The 22,114-nt window shown below is 49.9% G+C and overlaps 2 protein-coding genes across 4 annotated transcripts; one reads left to right on the top strand and one right to left on the bottom strand.

The window, feature by feature from the left end:
• Positions 1–5,079: 5,079 nt before the first annotated feature.
• LOC100823384 (GDSL esterase/lipase EXL3) lies at positions 5,080–7,258 on the top strand. Its single transcript, XM_003571767.4, has 5 exons — positions 5,080–5,582; positions 5,689–5,819; positions 5,908–6,138; positions 6,233–6,494; positions 6,827–7,258. Exons 1-5 carry the CDS (start codon positions 5,291–5,293, stop codon positions 7,012–7,014), a joined length of 1,104 nt encoding a protein of 367 aa, XP_003571815.1. The 5' UTR covers positions 5,080–5,290; the 3' UTR covers positions 7,015–7,258.
• A 162-nt stretch (positions 7,259–7,420) lies between these two features.
• LOC100837287 (F-box protein At4g35930) lies at positions 7,421–11,228 on the bottom strand. Of its 3 annotated transcripts, none has more exons than XM_010236459.3 (5): positions 10,972–11,228; positions 8,804–9,222; positions 8,624–8,698; positions 8,041–8,150; positions 7,421–7,951 (listed from the first exon to the last, which is right to left on the bottom strand). In XM_010236459.3, the coding sequence occupies exons 2-5, from the start codon at positions 9,146–9,148 to the stop codon at positions 7,690–7,692; spliced, it is 792 nt and encodes a 263-aa protein (XP_010234761.1). In that variant the 5' UTR covers positions 9,149–9,222; positions 10,972–11,228; the 3' UTR covers positions 7,421–7,689. The 3 variants fall into 3 exon arrangements, with proteins under 3 accessions (XP_010234761.1, XP_010234760.1, XP_003573963.1); XM_010236458.3 differs by having other exon boundaries at positions 7,421–7,954; positions 8,804–9,225; positions 10,972–11,227; XM_003573915.4 differs by having other exon boundaries at positions 7,421–7,954; positions 10,972–11,226.
• Positions 11,229–22,114: the final 10,886 nt, after the last annotated feature.

Raw genomic sequence — 22,114 nt, 5'->3', positions numbered from 1 at the left:
TGCTAGGCGCCGCTACCAACTATCGACTTGAGTCGGTGCCGGTGGACGAGTAAGGTGTTACTCGAACCCGCAGTCCGAGCTCGTAGTCGTGTCCGTCTGACCGTGAACCTGTAGGGTCACACGCTTAAGGGGATGGGACCGAATTGGATCGGATCCAACTCGCATCGGGCTTAGACTCCTAACGGGCCTCAAGTGTTGAAGCCCACCAGGGAGGTCTATATAAGTGGAGGAGGCGTACCCGGTTAGGGTTACACCAGTCCAGACGCGAGTTAGACTCGGCCGTCACACCTCCATGCCCAAAGCCTTGCGATCGGATCTAGCGGTCCACCGCACGGAGTTCCTCCCTGTACGTGCGGATACCTCGGAGGCGCTTGGACGAACTGTTCGTGGGATCGGCGAGGAGGAGCAGACTGTTCGACTACTCGGCATCGACGCGCTACATCGACTCTACTTCCGCTATGGGTCTGCGCGTCTAGTGGTAATCTCGTGATCCATTATCTACAGCATTGATCCGGGCGGAAGCGGTAGAAATTTTTATATTGTGCTAGCGTAGCATACCGCGTTCCCCAACATTAGTTTTTCCGCGCCGATGTGTGTGCTCACATCTCCGCTGGGTGCTTCCATTGTTGGAAGTTTAAAGTCCGGAATTTCTTGCGCTGGAGATTCCGTACTTGTGCCAGGTCTCAATTGGCTCCCCTCACTCTTTCGGGGCTTTTTAGTAACCGAGTGTGATAAATCCCCCTTGTCCTCTTTCGTCGGGCGTCCCCGAGTACTTGGGATTTGAGGAACCGGATTTCTCGTCCTTTTAGGCCTTTGGACTCGAGCGGGTAGCCCCACAGGATCCTTGGGTATCTCTACCCTTTCCGGTACATTGCACTCAGGCACATGTGATTTTGTCACACTTCTCAAGTCACTAAAGTGATCAGGCAGTTGATTCGCTAAAGCATGCAAATCTATTTTCTTTTGGACTTCTCTATGTGTCTCACTTGTGCACGGGTCGTTTGCGTGGATCCCCGTGGCTTGCCACGTCGATTCTCGACTTTTCTCATCAAGAGGTTAATTTCCTCCCCGTAAAGTCGGGAAGAGATCCTCGTCAAAAATGCAGTCAGCAAAGTGGGCCGTATGACAGTCTCCTGTCATGGGGTCCAGATACCTGATTATGGGCACTGTCTCATAACCAACGTATATCCCCGACTTACGGAGCGGTCCCATTGCTGATCGTTGAGCGGGTGGTATCGGTACATATACCTGGCAACCGAACCTATGAAGGTGGGAAATTTTCAGTGCCGGCCCTTGCGCTAGTTGGACAGGTGAATGGATGTTATCGGCCGTGGGTCTATAGTTGATGAGATTTGCGGCGTGCAACACTGCATGCCCCCAACACGTGGTTGGTAAATTACAACCCTGAAGGAGTGGTCTGGCAATGAATTTAATCCTCTTAATCAATGCCTCCGCTGGTCCATTTTGCGTATGGACATGCGGTACAGAGTGCTCAACCTTAATGCCAAGTGCCATACAATAATCATCGAACGCTTTTGAAGAAAATTCTCCAGCGTTGTCGATTCGAATAAACTTTATACGATGATCCCGGAAATTATTCCTCATTTGTATGATTTACAACAACTTGGCAAAGGCATGGTTCCGTGTAGACAAGAAGTTAGCACAGGACCATTTAGACGAAGCGTCTATGAGCACCATGAAGTATCGAAACGGCCCCGAAAGGGGCTGAATCGGACCACATATATCCCCTTGGATGCATTCCAAAAACGCAGTGATTTCATCCCTCACTTTCAATGGTGATGGTCGAATGATTAATTTAACCGTCACGCATGCCGAACACACGAAATCATCATGATTCGGGAAATTTTTAACATTCACCCCATGCCCATTTGAGTTGTTAATTATATTTCTCATCATTCTAATACCCGGGTGGCCTAATCTATCATGCCATAAGCATAATAGTTCAGAACTTCTAAATATAGTCTTTAAGGTAGTGTACACGGGCGGCGCTACAATCTTAGTGTAGTAAAGCCCCGTGTCGAATGAAGGGGATTTTTCAACAACATGTTTACCGTGGGCATCGCGCTTTGTGATAAGTAGGCACTCTTTGCCATTATCATCATCGGTCTCCACATGGAGGCCGTTTGCACGGATGTCCTTAAAACTCAAGAGAGTTCGAGTCAACTCTGTGTACAATAATGCTTCCTCAATGAGCAAAGTTGTTCTCATGGGGAGTATGATAGTAGCTCGTCCAGAGCCTAATATTTTTGACTCGCCCCTTGCGATAGTCATGATACTCCCCGGAGTCTTTTTAATGGACTCGAAATAACAAGTTTCTCTCAAGATGGTGTTTGTGGTACAACTATCCACAAGGCACGTTTCCTCCATTCGAGCGCCACGTGTTCTAAAATATAGCATCTAATTAATTTATGAAGCGAGGAAGTAGCAACATAATTAAGTCAATGCATTACATATTTCAGAACATAACAAGCCATCAGTATTAAATAAAGGAACTAATGAATGAACCAGATATCATCCAATCGCTGTAAAGGATATGGTTTGCTCTCATAGAGCTTACAACCCAATTGCATCAATGAATAAACTAAAACATCAAGGGAACAATAATGACTAGGCCATTTCAGCAATCACGCCATCAGGCTCAGCCTGGATTTGCCTGCTACTCATATGGCGCCATAAAAGGCCCCACAATGGGTAACATGGGTACCTTCCTTTGGAAGTTGGCAAGTTCGTCCTCCTCGAACCGCTCCCTCAGGGCCGTCCAAAGAGCCATGGCGCTAGTCTCAGCCATATACTCTTCCTCCAGAATGTTGCAGAGATGGCGCCACAGGAACTGCAGCACCTCATCATTTTCCTCAGGCGTGGTGGTAGTGACCTCGTGGGTCGAGTGACCGACCGCCCCTAGGAGTCCCTTTGACTCGAGGAAAAGCTCCACATCACACTTCCACTGGAGGTAATTTGCGCCGCTCTCATGAAGCGCGTCAAATTCCCGATGTATTATTCCGTCCATCTGCATTTTTGCAAGTAACCATGAGATTACAACAACAATCCCTTGCACAATTGCGATGGTGATACAATGTATTCAATAAGACAACGTTCCAATATTTAAAACACGCGAGTTCATGTCTTACTTAATGATTAAAAGCAATAAGTCATAATTACAATTAATCAACAATGGTAAAACATGGTAATACAAGCATGTGCATAGAGATGGCAAGTTAAACGTTTCCTAAACGTAAAAATTAGCCCCAAAAACACATTCCCGAAGCCATTTTGAGCATAAATGTGCAGTTTCAGCAAAAACTGACACTTCCAGGGGCTTACGCGCAAAAACGCAGCACATCAAACATTTGTGCGTAATTATGGTAAAATCCAGGGGCTAAAACGCAAAATTCCTGGCCCAAAATACATTTCGGGTTGCCAGCCCATTTTCCCCCTCCTTTTTTTTCAGCCCAGAAGTCGGCCCACTGGCCCATCCCTCGCGGCCCAGCTGGGCCAGCCGCGCCCGCCCCTAGGGTTTCCCCTCTGGGCGGCGGCCGCGGGCGGCAGGGGTGGCCGGCGGCCCGCGCGCCCTGCACGGCGGCGCCGCGCCCGAGGCTGCGACGGCCGGCGGGGGCGGGCGGTAGGGGCGGCCGATGGCGGCGGCACCCCCGCGCCCTGCAGGGGACGGCGGTGCCCCGCGCACGAGACGGCTGCGGCTCGTGCGCACGCCGCAGCGGCCAGCGCCCGAGGCGGCGGTGCACGCGCAGGCGGCGGTCCGCACGCCCGACGCACGAGGCGGGGGCGGCCCGCGCGCACCCGAGGCGGCAGCCGCCGCTGGCGCCCTGCGCACGCGGCAGCGGCGCGCGCTCGTGCCCGACGCAGCGGCAGCCAGCACACAAGACGGCGGCTCGACAGTGGCTTGGGACAGCTCGCGGTTGGAAGCCTGCGGTGGCCGGCGGTGAAGCACGGTGGTGCGACACCGTCTCCCCATGGTGATGGTCAACAAGTCCCTCGTGCGGCGAGGATGATCAGCATTGGCCCGCGACTTGGTCGGCAACATCTCACGAGGAAAATCCATACCGTGGGTAGAAAAATCCGGAAAATAATCTAATCACAAAAACGGAATCGTAACACGAAGAGGAATTCATTTTTGCAATAAAATTTCGGATCCAATACCTCCGTGATTTATGTCGAGAACCTGCTTGGAGGAGGCTCGATGAAGGCTTGGGGTAGAGGCTCGTGCTGATAACGTGTTGTGCAACTCCTGCCGGCTGGCCGGTCCCGAGGTTGCACATCAAGATCGTAGTCAAACACACACAATCACAAAATACAGTAAAGTAGATGAACACTAGAAAGTAGAGAGGAACATGAGCTCTTTATTAATTCTGATCTCAACAATGCGTACAAGGGGTAGCTTTCTCTCCTTTATATAGGCCCAATAGGTAGGGGATAAGAGTTCACAACTAACGTTAAGTGGAGAAACGAGTCTACGGGAGATGGAGTGCAAAACGGTGCCCACCACCTATCAACAACCGAAAATGGACAAGGCACAAAAAAAAATATCTCGCGAGGGTGAATGCATGATAAGCCTCCAAAGGTACGCAATTTAATGTCCTAAATAAATATAATGACATTTAGTCAAAATTGTATATCTAAGACCAAAATGAGTAAAAAGTATCCATTTTAGAGACAAAACAATAATTCCTAATCATGTAAGGAGAGGATGTGTTATGAGAAAACAAACAAGGAGATTCAAAATTTGATTTGCACCTCAAGAAAAAAAAAATTATAATTCAGCCTTGAATAGTAAGTACTCAAGCAGAAGAAAAAAAAGAGTGTGACTGAAATTTGGTGGTATGAGTATGACAAACGCTGGCCTGTGCGGTTGTGTCAGTGGTATGGATTGTTTTCTCTGGTTAATTAATAGACTCAAGGCCGGGGGCAAAAGACTAATGGAAGACAATACACACATGCACAAGTTCTTCACCTGACTAGAAATAAAAACAGAGGTAGCCAAAACTTGTGGATCAGAGTAATTTGTTGTCCAGAAAATTAGTGACACGCTAGCTTAAAGCTCCGCCTGGCAAGAACAAAGAAATTAGATAACCTCGCAAGAAACTGATAGTGAAATACACAAGTAATGAACTAATGATCATACCACCATCCACCAGAGGTTGTTTCCAGTCATCCAATCCGCTCTACAAGTACAAGAGCAGAGGAACAGCTCCGGGCAGAGCAGTGTGAGTACGTGCACTCTTGATCAACACCGGATCGAGCAGCTTAACCCAACATGGCGAGCAAATGCACGGTCGACGGAGGAGCATCGCACTGCTGTATCATAGCACTGATCACGGCATTGATGCTTCTGAGTCACTGCTGCATTGCTTCACCGGCACCGCCGTCGAAGCAGACGCGGCCGCCGCCGGCGCTGATCCTGTTCGGGGACTCCATCGTGGACCCCGGGAACAACAACGCGCTGACCACGACGGTGCGGTGCGACTTCGCGCCCTACGGTCAGGACTTCCCCGGACACAACGCCACAGGAAGGTTCAGCAACGGCAAGATCGTCGGCGACATCCTAGGTACGTATATTCCTTCTCGTCTCGCTTGGCTGGCACGTACTGACGACGCAGCGACACCATGTAATGAAATTCCGCCGTTTGATCGATCCTTCCTGGCTTCCTGCAGCCACCCGGATGGGCCTGAAGCAGTACGTGCCGGCGTACCTCGGCACGGAGCTCAGCGACTTTGACCTGCTGACCGGCGTCAGCTTCGCGTCCGGCGGCTGCGGCTTCGATCCCCTCACGGCCGAGATCGTGGTAAACGAACATCTCCGACACACAGCTTGCAACATCGAATTCTCAACTGCGATGGCCATTTTCTTACTCTCTCCACCGTGCTGTGCAGTCGGTTCTCACCTTGGACGACCAGCTGGACCTGTTCAAGGAGTACAAGGGGAAGATCAGGGCCATCGCCGGCGAGCAGCGAGCGGCGGAGATCGTGTCGACGAGCATGTTCCTGGTGGTCAGCGGCACCGACGACCTCGCCAACACCTATTTCACCACGCCGCTCCGGCGGGACTACGACCTCGAGTCCTACATCGAGTTCATTGTCAAGTGCGCCTCCGACTTCATCCAGGTAATTAACCCATCGACAAAACACAGCTAGAACCATCGCAGCCATAAATATCACTCTCACGGACGGACGGTGCCGCTCGATTCTGGCCACACAGAAACTGTACGGCATGGGCGCGCGGCGGGTGAGCATCGCCGGCGCGCCGCCCATCGGGTGCGTGCCGTCGCAGCGGACCAACGCCGGCGGCGACGACAGGGCGTGTGTTTCCCTGTACAACCAGGCGGCCGTGCTCTACAACGCCGCGCTGGAGAAGGAGATCAAGCGGCTCAACGGCTCGGCGCTGCTCCCGGGTTCCGTGCTCAAGTACATCGACCTCTACACGCCGCTGCTCGACATGATCCAGCGCCCGGCAGCCTACGGTACTGAAACACACATACGTATCGCTTTTTTACGATGATTTTGACAAGGGTTATTCAAATGAGGCTTCTCTATTGTAACTTAGAATAGTAACATGTTCGTGTTACTAGTCTAAGTTGCTACCTACGCAGTGGGTAGTAAGTTATGTGTGGTGTTATATATTGTGTCATTTATTACTTGTAAACTCATCTTTTCTTGATTTTGATTTGTGTGATGTTATGTTAACATATTTAGTTACCACGTCTCTTTCTTTTTTCATTTATTGTCATGCCATGTTATTAAAATGTCTAGTTGGCATCTATGTTCCTGTCCAAGTTACTTGCTTTTGCTTTAGGATTCGAGGTGTCCAACCGAGGGTGCTGCGGCACGGGGCTGTTCGAGGTCACGCTCACGTGCAACAGCTACACGGCGCACGCCTGCAGGGACCCAACCAAGTTCCTCTTCTGGGACACCTTCCATCTCACCGAGAGAGGCTACGATCTCCTCATGGCCCAGATCATAAATCGCTACGGGCTATGGTAAACAGGATGCCACAAAACTGGACACTTCAGGCGCTAAGATGGTACTACTACTTCAGTTCGATGTCACTGTTGCAACTTGTGATGTGAGATTTTGTGGCCATGGTCACCGATAGTACTATATGTTTGGCTTTTCAACCAGACCAGCCATTTTCAGTGGCTGATATAACTAAACGAACTCAAAGAAAATGTTGTATGCATCTTGTCTGCCAGATAGAATTTCTCAAAATAATCTCGAATTGAATGGATTCAGTCTGTTTAAACAGGCAACGTCGAGATTCAAGATCATCAAACTTTACAACTTGTATGAAAACATAACTTAAGTACTACCACCAATAGAGCGAAATCAATGACAAAGAATTGCAGGATCCAACCTGATTTCAGCAAATAGCAGGCATAATGCCTCCAGAATCCTGATAAGCAGACATCAACTTCATAGGCAAAATATTATTGTCCAAGATGATTAACCACTACATTTATTAATACTATGTAGTATATACATAGCCGGAAATAAGCCAAACTCGGTCCTTATGCTCATAAGAGTATATGAAGGGCTAATGACTAATCTAAACTGCCTAACCTGACCATGATTATCCAAGATGTCAGCCAGGTACCACCAGGCCAAAATTCATACCCAGGGACATGACATAGATAAAACTATACATTATCACTAGGAGCTTCAGAGAAGCTTATTTTGTGCAACAGCTTCACAAAGCTCTTCCTCATATAGTAAAACTCTAGGTGCGGCTGCAGCCTTTTGTACAGGCCTTGGCAACCCTGGTGGCATCGAACGGCGCAAACGCTTTGTAGGTAATGAATCCGGGAAAAGAACAGCTGTGATTGGCTTCACATCAATCAGCTTGAAACGTGAATGCCGAGGACCATGTCTTGGAGCCTTTGGGGTTCTCGGGGTGGCGACCCTCACATCCTTGCCATCTATTCTGCTGAAAATTCAGTGGGGCATCCAGACTGATCAGAGCTTACTCAAGCAAATAAATGCTACTTAAATAATTAACCTGATATGACAAACCTCATAAAAGGCCAATGCTCTGTCGGGAGAGGTGTCTTGTTCTGGAGCAGTTCTTGCCTGCTGCGATCTGGAGTAGTGTAGTTGAAATGGTACTGCCTTGCTTGTTCAACCTAGTTCATATGACAAAAAATGAGTAGGGGGGATTGGGGAAGCAGTATAGAACATACTGAAATACAAGATAACTCGATAAATAGTAGGTTGGGTGTGAAAACTAAGTTGAATATGTAGGATGACGAACATGCAAAAACACTAGAGCAATTGAAAAGTATGGAAATGACTACGCGCACTGTGATTTGGAAATACAGTAAATCATACATGCCTATGTTATTATGTAATGGAAGAACAAACAACTTTCTGCCATGTTAGATAGTTATTATACAGGTGACATAACATAAGTACATAACAGAAGTAGAAGATGTAGCCCGTTAAAGCTGATCTTGGCCACTATCTATCAAAGCATTGTGTAGTTCATGAATTTAACGAGCATTAAGGTTGCGATGAGTTCTACAAGTGCCAAAGGAAGGAAAAAAAACACTTCAATTGCACTAATAAAGGATGCAGTGGTATAAAACATGATACTTACTGCCTTTCGGATCCTTTTTGAAACATGGAAAACAGCCTTCAGCTGGTCATGGTGCAAGTAACACACGATCTTGATCTTCGCAAAGAAACAATGGCAGTCAGGTTTGTTACAGCAAACTGAAGTTAACAGGAAATTGATTCAAAAACGGAAGTTAACAGGAAAGTGGTGTCAGTTCCATACCAGCAGATCAAGAGGAAGTGATTCAAGTCTTGAATAGCCATCACATTCAGTTGGTTGAGGAGTCCTGGGTGTTCTTGGCAACATCTGCCCCGTAATGCCACTAAATGGCTCAATACTGAGCCTTGCAGGGGACATAATCGGTGTAGTGCTTTCAAAAACAGCTTCGCCATGTGGCAATATTTCCAGCTCATCCTTCTCCCCATTCAACAGAATCCGCTTCTTCCCGATATCCCTGCTAGTGCTCCTGCTGTAACTAATCTGAGCAAGGGCACCAGGCTTCAAGTACTTGTTCTTCGCATGCTTTGCCCGTTTCTTTTGCTTCAGAGACACTGATCCAGACCCCATGATGACTACTATTTGCAAGACAATAATAAGCGGCAGATATTGCAAAACTTCAGTTATCTTCCAGTTTCATCTCCCTGCTTCAGTACAAGAGAGCACAAATTAAAGCAATTAGGACAACAACGAAGTTATTACAACAGGAGAAGCAAACTCGCTATAAACATACAAAATTAGTGTCAGGTTTGTTATCTTGGCAGTTGATACAAGGTACTAACTTCAGGTAGAGTCAGAGTTTCCGTAGGCTGAAAGGGAGGAAACTGCAAAACAATAACCCTGCTACATAAACAGCAGGCAGCAGCATCCACACCTCTCCAGATTGGGTCAGAATCAGGACATTGTGATAGCTAAACTGGAAATGAGTGGGGACGTGAACACCTTGCCTTTAGGTGATCACTCACTTCAAAGTTCAAATAAACAAAAAAAATTTAAACAGGACACGTATGCTCAATATTCACTCCTATATCCATCATTCAAAAGAACACACATATGCAAACAGAACTTTTTTTTTAATATTACAAACACTCGAGATGGTTTTCCAAAATGCCAGTTGGTAGATCTCCAGAGGAAACAATTGTTCCAATCTAGTGAACAGGAATTACAGAGATTAACTTCAAATAGCGAGGCAAGGAATGCCACTGAATAAGCTCATTCTCTTTCGAAAAGGGGAAACTCCCCGGCCTCTGCATCAAGCGATGCACAGAGCCATGAATAAGCTCATACAGATTATTAAGACGTATTAATTTGTTATTTGGCAACTAAAATAATGGTTCTCCACTCCTATATCCAGTCTGACATCAGGACAATGAACATTTGTAATCTAGTGACAACAACAAAACTTCATGTTTCAGGATCTACAATGCATTAATTGTAAGCACCTAAACCAAACATCAACACACAAACATGAGGACGTCATACACAGGAAATTTGATATTGGCAACAATGTAGGCCCTTTAAAGTGGGAAAAACTAACATCGAAAGTTTAGTTCTAATTTTTTGGCAGATTAGTTGAATAACATGACTGTACTTTCAGTGCTGTAAGTTGAGACTTGACAGAAGCTTACCAGTTCAACTGTTGAGACAAATCCAGGAATTATTGATCAACAGTCTCAATCAGTACAGGAACATACCACAGATGATTAAAAAAAAGACTAGAAAAGATGAAGACCTTCCAGAACCGCAGAAGGCTATGATTTGCACTAGTATGCTGATGTGCAATTATGAATATCTAAGAGGTGGGTAGGATAACATATGACATGCCCATAGAAGGTTGCTATAAATACGATATTGTTAATGTGTTACTTTCTTTTGGGAGAGGTGTGTTACTAATGGCTAATTGTGGGAGTAGTAAATAGTATTGACAGCATGGCTGAAGTTATCACTGAAAGCAAACTACTTGTAGAGGCCATAACTTATGGCTCGTGACTGACCGCATTAACAGCTCGCTTAGCACCCATGGAAACAACTTCTACGACTAATTGCAAAAGGAGATACTGCCGAGCATTGTACTGCTACGAGAGCAGTCAACGAGTCAACCACAAAAAAAATACTCCAACTAAAGATCCCCAATGCACAGTAAATCTGAAAGATGAGGAAGGATGGACACAAAGCACATCCATTTGACAGCGAGATTCGTCCCCTGGTACAGTGAACCCTAGAATCCCCGTTCCTCTCCCAATTCCTGAACCAAAGCAGGAGTTCCCCAACGATCCCGGGACGAGCTTACCGACAAAAATCGACCCCCAAATCAAGTACCGCAGGAACTCGCATGGAACTAAAAAAACGCTGCCTTTAGATCGAAACAGAGCTTGAGATCGATGGTGTGTTACCAGATACGCGGTCCGCCGGCGCAGCTCAGGAGGCAGCTCCCATGCTCTTTTGCTCGATTAAACTCCTTCCTCCGATGGACGAACTAACCCAATCCCTCACAACCACAAAACCGCCGGCCAACCCAGAACAGCACGAAGGAGATAGGGGAGGGAACACGCGCGGACGCGCCCACGACTCTCTCTCTCTCTCTCCCCTTTCCCCTGGCGAATGGATGAACGAAATGAATGGCTAAGAGGAGAGAGAAAAGAGGGAAAAGGGGGGAAGCATTTGTACGAGCGGAGAAAACGAGAGGGAAACCGAAAAAATTTCGTGGGCGTTTGGCGCCAAGGCAGCTGGAAGAGAGCGCGGCGCGGGGACCCCTCCCGAAAGAGGAAGGTGGTAAAGATTTTCCCTTTTCTCCGTCCAGGGCCTACGGCGCCAGCTACAGTAAACTGATTCCGTGAGCTGGACCCACCTGGCCGTGACACGGAGCTGGCCGCCCGTACGTGCGCAGGCGAGGATCCCAACGACGCACGCCGTACCCCGCCCTGATGCCGTCCGTTGGTGAACGGCGTCATCGGAGGTGTTGTGGTGGGGCCGGCCGAGCATCAAGTGTGGTGGATGGGCGTCTTGTTGTTTTGTGCCAGGCCGCCAGGTGCTGGTGGGCCGTGGGGTGCTGGCACGGCGGAAACCGCGGAGCCTAGCGCGGCGTGGGAATCGGGACAGGATTCTTGTTTTCCTCCGGGCGTTGTTATCCGTGGGAGGCAGCGACGGTGGGGATTTGTTTCCAACTGGAGTATTTTGTGCCGTAGGTCCATCTTCTTTTGACCGGTCGTAGGTCGATCTACCTGGAGCCCCTAGACCACGGTGTTTAATGTAAGCGAAGTGTGAAATAAAAAGAGTTCAGGAGAAAGATTCAGTGAAGTTAATTCACCTGATTTTAGGTGTCTGACATGTGGGCCAACGTGTCGTGGGACCCACATGTCAGCCACCCAATGTCAGGTGACGTTACGTAACTGAATCCAGGTCTTCAATGAACATCTTCCTGCAATGACGTCAACCGCCGTGGGCTATAGGCAAAGATCGACCCCACTCTTGAATGGTTAGCGGGAAATGAACATTAAGAATTTTGTAGAAGTGAAGAGAATGATTATGCATTGTACTTCTCAAAGAATAAAAAAGCATGGAGTGTTTATTTCTCAGCCGATTTTTATTTCTCGGTCGACGATCATAATCATTTGGTTAAGATTTTTTTTCATAGAGTAATTATAAATTGTACTTCTCAAAGAATAAAAAAGCATGGAAAATAAAAGGAATGGTTAATTTTGTAGTGGGAGAACTAGGGAAGCAACCTGCTCAAGTTAAGGATGCGAAAGGCAAGAAGAATGCTGCAATTTATGATGGGAATTGGTGCAGGAGCAATAGGAACGCCGGTAATGACAAAGCTGCTCTAGACAAGGCCATGGAAAGGGCTAAGGTCAAGAACTTGGATGCTAGCAAAGGTACGCACTTTTCTCTACTGTTCTCTCTACTGATAATCGTATTTTGGTAGATATTGCTAGTAAAATTGGCGTTCAATTGGTTAGTTCTGTAGAAGAGGTTGATGACAACCTAAATGCCATCAAGGAATCAGAGCATGCTAGGACTGTTATGTTTTCCAATAGTACCAAAAAAGATAACGATACGGTTCAGTTACATAAAGAAAAGGTTGATAGCTTTGATCCTGAAACTCTGAAGAAGTTGGATTCTTCAGAGGATGAACATGAGGAAATCTGGTAGAGCTTTTTGAATCTAGGTTTAATTCTAGTACTCCCTCCGGTCGGAATTACTTGTCGAAATGTTACACGTATTTAGACACTTTTTAAACATAGATACATCCATATTTGAGCAAACTTGAGACAAGTAATATGAATCGGAGGGAGTAGTAGAAATAATAATCTGGTTGCACTAGGGTTTTCAGTGCTAAACCAATGGTTAGGGGTAGGAAAACTAGCAAAAAAAGATAATTTATGCATGGTCTATATTGGAATGCCAGGGGATTAGGACAGCAGAAGAAGAAGAAATTTCTTCGGACACTATTAGAGAAAGAAGGAAACTAAGAAGTTAGATTTTCAGTTGGATTGGTTAAATTCTTTGACTGGTAATGATTTGTTTGTTTGGCACTGGGTCCCCTCCGTGGAGCAGTCTGGTGTGATCCTCTTGGGGGTTAGTGATTGCATGTATGAAATAGGTGAATGTGAAAAAGGTGATTATCACATCGAAATGCTTCTCCTTGATAAATGCTCTGGTTTTAAATGGAACTTGGTCGTAGTGTATGGGGCACCTCATTATAAAGATAAAGCAAAATTCCTGGTAGAACTTGTGCATGTACTAGGCAGTAACAGTTTGCCCTTCATGATTGGTGGTGACTTTAATATTATTTGAAATGCTTCTGAAAGTAATTAAGGAATTAGACATTACAAATGGTCTACTTTGTTTAATGGCATCATAGAGCATTGGGCGCTGCAAGAATTAGAAATGTCTGGTAGATCTTTTACCTGGTCCAACAATTAGGAGGACCCCTTGTATGAAAAACTAGATAGAATTTTATTAAGTGCTGGATGGATTAGTACTTACCCCCTAGCTACGGTTATTGCCTTAAATAGAAGAGTTTCTGATCATGCAGGTATGCTTATTACTTATGGTCTTTCGGCTGTACAAATTCATAAACCTTTTAAGTTTGAATTAAGCTGGTTTTTACATCAAGATTTGACTGATATTGTTACCTTAGTTTGGAATGCAAAATTCACTGGTAAGAAGTTTGTAGATAAATGGCAGAATAGGGCTAGAGAGTTAAGGAAGGTCCTTAAAGGTTGGCATTGTAACATTAGGGGTGTTAGTAAAAAGTTAAAGATGATTTAGATAAGAAAATTGATGCAATTCATAGTAGTGAGTTAAGTGGCATGAATTTTGAGTTAAGACATGCTAAGAGTCAACTAGAAAAGCAACTAGATGTTATTGATAACATGATTTGGTTCCAGAGATATAAGGAAAATGATCTTATGGAGGGACACATGTGCACTGCTTATTTCATGGCTAGAGCTAGTAACAGAAGGAGGAAAACTAGGATTTTTCGCTTGCACCAGAAAGAGGGTGACAATACTAGGGATAAGAATATTATGCAGTATGCCACTGACTTCTACAAACAGCTTTTTGGCCCTAGTGATACTCTATATATTACTTTGAGTGTGCCAGTAGATAAAGTTCTGGATGAAGTTAAAAAAACTCTGTTAGAGGCTGAAATTACTATGGATGAAATTAAACATTTTGTTTTCTCTATGGAAAAAAACAAGGCCCCTGCGCCTGATGGTTTCTCCATAGAATTCTATCCGAAATTCTGGCATTTGGTTAATGTCGTACCAGTGGCCCGCTGGATCCCACTGATACGGGACGCGTGGGTCGCAACAGACGAAACCCCGCCAGGTTGGCCTCCCGGGAAGGATAGACCCGGGAAGCTCACCCCAAAGAGACAGTCATTGGCGAAGACAAAGTCGAGAACCAGAACAGGAGAAACGCCCGCTTCGGCGGGTACCCGAGAACCCTGATCCCGGGAAGTGGAAAACTTACTGCCCCGGCAACGGGCTGGGCGCTCTTACCGGGAAGGGGCTTCCAGCAACCAACACCCGGGCCTGCAAGTGGGGCCCGCGGAACAGTGAAGACAGGACGAGACAGCGGACGCAGTGCATTTAATGCACCGACAGGGGTCATGTCGGCAGATCTAGTCTTGCTCAGTAAGGCTAGAGCGGCTACCGCGCACAGTGGCCTGGGAGCTGCATGACGCCCAGCGTGGATCAACAGTAAGAAGAAGCTTGTGGCGGTGACACGCGGATGGGAACGTGTCACGTTGCATGTGTGGGCACATGTGGTATCCCCTTGCTTATAAAAGGAGGACCAATGCCACCGGTCAAAGGGTTCCCAACTTTAGTCAACAGCAAGTAGCATTGCATTCACCCGAATAGCAGAGTTCCTTAGAGGGACAAGTAATCAACCCGGGAACCCCCCGGATGATCTGTAAAGCACTCTTACTCGTGAATCCAACTAAAAGCAGGACGTAGGGTGTTACACCTCCGGGTGGCCCGAACTTCGTGTCTTTGGTCACGCCGGTGATCGTCGGAGTGATCTCCTCGCCCTCCACCGAACAAAAAGAGGGTGTCCAACATCCCCGGTGCCGGAGACCCGAGCTCCGACATCTGGCGCGCCAGGTAGGGGGGCATGCAGAGAGCTTCGGGTGACCACGGGCGTCATCAGCTTCGTCACCAGCAACATCGTCTTCATCAACTGGCCATGCCGCCCAAGAAGGCAGACGAGCCTCGGGTCGACTTGTGCGACACACTCGCCATGCACACTCGATCCCGCGATGCCGCATGAGCGTCGCAAGGTCACGGGGACCAGGGGTCCCCCTAGCGTCAGCAACATCAGCAGCAGCAATCGCAGCTGCCACCGGCACACCCTCAGGCTTCGGCGGACAACCGTCCGAGGGGGCCTGCGACGCCCAGTGCCGGAGCCAGCCGCACGAGCGACCTCAACGTCGCATACGATGCCAGTGGGTTCCCGGCCCTCTCAACCGAGGGCTCCAGTGAACGGGGGGACAACAGTAGGTCTGAGAACCGGCAGCCTCCCGCCCAGAGCCCGGCCGAAGCTATCATCACCGCACGTGTCATGGTGCGCTACGAGACACCGCAGGGCATGCCGGCGCACGACGGGTGGAGTGCGGAGCTGGACGCGCCCCTCACGCTCGCCACCCAACAACCACAAGGTGAGGGTGGCCCGACCGGTTCGGGTCGAGGTCAGAACCCGGGAGGCGGGGACGCTCCTTGCGCCTCGGGACAAGGAGAGCATCCTCCACCCGCAGGATGACTGTTGGGGAACGCGGTATGCTACGCTAGCACAAAATAAAATTTCTACCGCTTCCGCCCGGATCAATGCTGTAGATAATGGATCACGAGATTACCACTAGACGCGCAGACCCGTAGCGGAAGGAGAGTCGATGTAGCGCGTCGATGCCGAGTAGTCGAACAGTCTGCTCCTCCTCGCCGATCCCACGAACGGTTCGTCCAAGCGCCGCAGGTGTAGCGCCTTCGAGGTATCCGCACGTACAGGGAGGAACTCCGTGCGGCGGACCGCTAGATCCGATCGCAAGGCTTTGGGCATGGAGGTGTGACGGCCGAGTCTAACTCGCGTATGGACTGGTGTAACCCTAACCGGGTACGCCTCCTCCACTTATATAGACCTCCCTGGTGGGCTTCAACACTTGAGGCCCGTTAGGAGTCTAAGCCCGATACGAGTTGGATCCGATCCAATTCGGTCCCATCCCCTTAAGCGTGTGACCCTACAGGTTCACGGTCAGACGGACACGACTACGAGCTCGGACTGCGGGTTCGAGTAACACCTTACTCGTCCACCGGCACCGACTCAAGTCGATAGTTGGTAGCGGCGCCTAGCAGCACGTGCCAACTCCCGAGTAACCACAAGGTATATTGACGAACCATACAATGTGTCATATGCAACGTTCCTTTTGCCTCACGATATGCTTGTCATCCTTGTGGATAGCTCGACTCTCTTCTCGTTCCTGTGATACAGATTCCCGAACGGGTTAACACTTAACCCAAGTCGCATGGCCATGCTTTCCGAATCTGATCACTCGAGAGGGCCCAGAGATATCTCTCCGAACAGGAGGGGCAAATCCCATCTTGATCAACCATGATTCGCAACATGCTTCTCAGCAAACCCGAAAGCTACCTTTATAACCACCCAGTTACGGAGTAGCGTTTGGCAACCCCTAAGTAGGCCGATTCACATCCCAAGCTCATGCGATGACCTCAAGTCTAGGACTGGCATATACATCGTACTTGAGACTAACAAATGACAATCATCTCGTTGTGTCTCAGTGCGGGTCTGTCCGACTCAACAATCTCATTGTCGAGTCCATGCTATCAGTCGGCAACACCTTGCCCTATGACTTGTGAAACATAGTCATCATACTGATTCACATTGCTAGTCTAGGTTATGTGTCCGCATAACCTCAATGACCAGGGACCATTAGAACAACATCATAGAATACATAGTCTCACAAACAAATCACGTATCTATTGATACATATCAGTGATGATGTTCAAGGACAATAACAATAACTCATGAATACATAGGAAATAACATCATCACTTGATTGCCTCTAGGGCATATCTCCAACAATGACAAGGTGGCGAGGATCCCGAGGATTACTCGGACTCATCACCAACTGTCATGCCAGGTGACGCGTGAGGCATCCTGAACGCCCGCCGGCAGCAAGATCTTCGCTAACGCTTGCAGCGCCAGCGTCCAGAGGAGCAGGAAGACGCTCCCATGGGCGCCGATGACGGCTGCACCGCGCTTACCCACGAGCTGCGCCGGGTGACATGGCCCCGCAAGTTCCGAGCGCCGACGCTCGGGACGTACGATGGGACCGTGAATCCCAAGGATTTCCTCCTGACCTACACGTTGGGCATGCATGCTATCAGTGCCGATGACAAGGTCAGGGCCAACTGGTTCCCGATGGTTCTGAAAGGATCGGCGAGAACCTGGTTGCTGAACCTGCCCGCCAGGTCCATTGCCTCCTGGGCTGACTTGCGCGAACAGTTCATGAACGCGTTCCAAGGCGGCTACAAGCGCCCGAGAACCATGGCAGAGCTGCAAACGGTGGTGCAGAAACCGGGGGAGACATTGTGGGACTTCACCAACAGGTTCTCCAACATCTCCTACTCCATCCCAGAGGCGGAAGCGGCTGCCATCATCAACACGTGCGCCATCAACGTCCGTGACCCGAAGATGCGTGAGAAGTTGAACACGCACCGGATCCGAACTATGAGGGATCTGTACGCCCTCGCGCACAAGTGCGCGATGGCCAAGGAAGGGTGCCTAGCGCCTGAGCTTGCCGCCAAAGCGGCGGCGAACCCACCTGAGGGCTCCGGGAATAAGGGTTCCCGGAAACGCGGTGGGGATTAACCCCGAGTGGTGCAGCCCATGGGGCGAATCACGCTCCCGGTGACTTTCGGGTCCCGGGAATCGTTCCGAACTGAGCACGTTGTCTTCGACGTGGCTCACACCCCGTTGCCGTACAACGGGATTATTGGTCGGCCAACGCTGATCAAGTTCATGGTGGCGACTCATTGCACCTATGGCGTGATGAAGATGCCGTCAACATACGGTGTACTCTCCATCAAGTGCGACCTGAAGAACGCTGCTTGGTGCCTACGCGAGGTCGTGAAGACCTCCGCAGTGGCGGATTCCGGTGACTTCGACGTTACCGGGAACGAGGATCCACTTGCGGGTGAGCAGCCCGACAAGAAAAAGGCGCGAGCCACCCCCGGGCAGGATGCCAGGGGCAGTACCAACTCCAGCTCGTGCGTCAGCAAGGGCGTGAAGCTGAAGGAGGAGGGTGCCAAGGTCAAGAAGGTACCCCTGCAAGGCGGCAACGAGGCGCGCATCATTTCTATCGGTGCGAGCCTCGGCAACAAATAGGAAAGCGCCCTCATCGCCTTCCTCCAGGGTAATTCTGACGTGTTCGCTTGGGAGCCATCGGATCTTCTCGGAGTCCTCAGGGAGGTGATCGAGCATCGGTTGGCGGTGCGGCCGGACACGGGCCCCGTCAAGCAGAAGGTTCGCCGGCAAGCACAAGAACGCAAGGACTTCATCCAGCAAGAAGTGGAGAAGCTCAAGAACGCCGGGGCAATCAGGGAAGTGTTGTACCTACTTTGTTAGCAAATCCTGTTGTAGTCCCTAAGGCTGGAAATAAATTGCGCATGTGTGTAGATTTTACTGATCTTAATTGTGCATGCCCTAAGGACCCCTCCCTGTACCCCGTATTGATCAAATAGTAGATTCCACAGCAGGTTGTGAGTCATTGTGCTTTTTAGATGCCTTCTCCCGCTACCATCAGATCAAAATGGCAGTCGAAGACGAGGAGAAAACAATGTTTATCACCCCGGTTGGCTGTTACTGTTATACATGCATGCCTTTCGAGCTGAAGAACGCGGGCTCGACATTTCAACGCGCTTTGCGCGAGTGTCTGGGACCCCAGCTAGGTCACAATATCGAGGCCTACATGGTCGATATCGTCGTCAAGTCGCCGCGCGGGGACTCGCTCATCGGCAACCTGCAGGAAACATTCGACAATCTCCACAGGATCAAGCTCAAGCTTAACCCCGAGAAGTGCACATTCGGCGTGGACTCGGGGCACTTGCTGGGCTTCTTGGTATCTCACCGGGGAATCGAGGGCAACCCACGGAAGATCGAAGCGATCAAGAAGATGGAGGCACCCCGCAAGGTTAGAGATGTCCAGCGCCTCAACGGTTGCGTTGCGGCGCTCGGGTGTTTCATCTCAAGGTTGGGCGAGCGAGCCTTACCTTTCTTCAAAGTGATGAAGAAGAAGGGCCTAGTTAACTGGACCCCTGAGGCAGAAGCGGCGTTCCAGGACTTGAAGCAGTACCTGAAGTTAGCAGGCCGGGCGAGCCGTGGCTGCTTTACCTAGCAGCGACAGATCAGGTGGTGAGCTCTGTGCTCGTTGCCGAGAGAGAAGAGGACTTGCCGAGAGAGAAGAGGAAGTCCTGGGGGCTGACGCAGTGGGGCAGGGGGCTCCCGGAAATTCGGAAGAATCCCCGGCTACCACCGCTGGCCCGGGAGCCGAGGGGCAGCCCACTCAGGCTGTCCCCCGCAAGCGTCTAGTGCAACACCCCGTGTACTTCATCAGCACGGTGTTGCGCGATGCCCGGGTACGGTACCCACAGGTCCAGAAGCTCTTTCTTGGGATCTTGCTCGCTTCACGAAAGCTGTGCCACTACTTTCAGGCGCATAACGTCACGGTGGTGTCTGGGTTCTGACTAGAGCGGGCCCTCATCAACCGTGAAGCCACTGAGAGGGTGGCCGAATGGAGGATGGAGCTAGCGGAGTTCAGGCTGCGTTTCGCAAATACCAAGAGCATCAAGAGTGCCGCTCTCGCCGACTTCGTCGCGGAGTGGACGTCCACGGGAATAGAGGAAGAAGAGCCGGAAGCAAGCCTTCCCGGCAAGTTAGATGAAGGGTACTGGGTCATGTACTTTGACGGCGCCTTTAGCCTGCAGGGTGCCGGTGCCGGAGTAGTGATCGAGTCACCCACTGGAGATCAACTCAAGTTCGTGATTCAGCTCGACTTCGCCAACTCCACCAACAACACAACAGAGTACGAGGGGCTACTTGCCGGGCTACGCGCGGCGATCGCCCTCGACATCAAGCGCTTGGTTGTTCGCGGGGATTCTCAACTCGTGATCAATCAGGTGAACAAAGACTACGACTGCCCCCAGATGGCAGCGTACGTGGAAGAAGTGCGAAAGCTGGATTCCAAGTTCAAGGGGCTCCGGTTTGAACACGTGAAGCGCAAGGATAACTTTGTTGCGGATGAACTATCCAAGTGGGTAGCGGAACACAGCAAGGTACCTCCTGGGGTATTCGTACAGAGGCAGTCAAAGCCCTCTGTCGATCCCAAGTCGGTTGCCGGGGAAGCCCCTCCTGCAACGCAAGGAGACCCTGCAGCTGCGGGGCACCATGCTACTGAACCGTGGCATGCTTGAGCCGGGTACCGCCACCTTGGGCCACGAATATCATTCGCTACCTCAAGGACGGAACCCTCCCGGGAGAAGACATTGCCGCGGAGCGAGTAGCCCGGCAAGAAAAGATGTACGCTCTGGTGGATGGGTATCTCTACCGGAGGCGTCCAAACGGAGTCATACTCTTCTGCATGCCCCAAGAGGAAGGGCGCACGCTACTGGAGGATATCCATCCAGGCACATGCTCGCACCATGTGGCCTCCAGGGCGCTAGCTGGGAAAGCGTTCCGGCACGGCTTCTCCTGGCCAACAGCCTTAGCCGACGCCGAGCAATTAGTCAAGACCTATGAAGCATGCTAGTTTCACGCGAAGAAGAGCAACCAGCCAGCTCAAGCCCTGCAAGTCATCCCATCCTCATGGCCGTTTGCGGTCTGGGGGCTGGACATCATTGGCAAGATGCCTAGAGCTGTCGGCGGCTAGGAGTATCTTCTTGTGGCTATTGACAAGTTCTCGAAATGGGTCGAGGTGGAGCCTGCGCGAGCTGTCACAGCACAGGCAGCCATCTAGTTCTTCAAGGGCATTGTGCGCCGGTTTGGTGTGCCTAACAACATCATCACCGACAACGGCACATAATTCACTAGTGCGGTGTTCCAGCTTACTGCGAGGACATGAGCACTAAGATCCACTTTGCCTCTATCACTCATCCAAGGAGCAACGGGCAGGTAGAACACGCCAACGCAGAAGTGTTGCGGGGGCTCAAGACGAGAACCTTTGACAAGCTCAAGGGCCACGGGAAGCACTGGGTCAAAAAACTCCAGCCCGTGCTGTGGTCGATTCGGATCACACCAAGTCGGGCGACTGGCCAAACTCCGTTTGCCCTCATCTACGGGGCATAAGCTGTGCTGCCCCTCGAGCTCAAGCATGGGTCACCTCGGGTATGCACGTACAGTGATGACAGCCAACACGCGCAGAGGATTGACGACCTCAGTTTCATCGAGGAGATTCGATGCCGGGCTACTGTGCGAGCTGCAGGCTACCAGTAGGGGCACCGTCGTTATCACAACAGGAGAGTCTGTCCCCGAGGGCTCGAGGTTGGAGACATCGTCCTGCGCTAGATACAAGGAACGAAGGCTGGGAACAAGTTGACTCCAAATTGGAAAGGCCCTTTCTGGGTAGTGCAGGTGACCAGACCGGGGGCTGTCCGGCTAGAAACCGAAGAAGGCTTGCCGGTGCCCAATAGTTGGAATATTGAACACCTTCGCAAGTTCTACCCGTGAAATGGTGGCGCCTTACCAACGGGTGATGATGCCGCAGCATGCCTCTTTAAGCTAGTGTAGCCGGGCATGGCCCGATTGTAATCCGCTAGCACAAAAATGAAACAAAGATAAGTGTTATTTCAATGAATATTGTGATTCCTGTTAATATTTGCTTCTGTCTCCTACTCTGGGTGCACAGAATTGTCTCTTCATCCTTGGCTGTGAGTAGGGGGCTGCCGGAACCCTGAAAACCAAGCTCGTTGCCGGGACGCCTCGGAACGAGGCCTAGCAGTTGCCGGACCCGTCGCAACG

Source organism: Brachypodium distachyon, chromosome 3 (genome assembly GCF_000005505.3).
Source record: "Brachypodium distachyon strain Bd21 chromosome 3, Brachypodium_distachyon_v3.0, whole genome shotgun sequence".
Lineage (NCBI taxonomy): Eukaryota > Viridiplantae > Streptophyta > Magnoliopsida > Poales > Poaceae > Brachypodium > Brachypodium distachyon.
This window is presented reverse-complemented; position numbering and strand designations above follow the sequence as displayed.

Excerpts from the sequence above, each read along its gene's own strand:
- LOC100837287 (XM_010236458.3), bottom strand. The coding sequence starts at position 9,148 with ATGGGGTCTGGATCAGTGTCTCTGAAGCAAAAGAAACGGGCAAAGCAT. Across the intron at positions 8,151-8,623 it reads CAAAAAGGATCCGAAAGGCA|GTTGAACAAGCAAGGCAGTA; the intron begins GTAAGTATCATG and ends CATATGAACTAG. Across the intron at positions 7,955-8,040 it reads GAGCATTGGCCTTTTATGAG|CAGAATAGATGGCAAGGATG; the intron begins GTTTGTCATATC and ends CTGAATTTTCAG.
- LOC100823384 (XM_003571767.4), top strand. The coding sequence starts at position 5,291 with ATGGCGAGCAAATGCACGGTCGACGGAGGAGCATCGCACTGCTGTATC. Across the intron at positions 6,139-6,232 it reads GCGCCTCCGACTTCATCCAG|AAACTGTACGGCATGGGCGC; the intron begins GTAATTAACCCA and ends CTGGCCACACAG. Across the intron at positions 6,495-6,826 it reads CCAGCGCCCGGCAGCCTACG|GATTCGAGGTGTCCAACCGA; the intron begins GTACTGAAACAC and ends CTTTTGCTTTAG.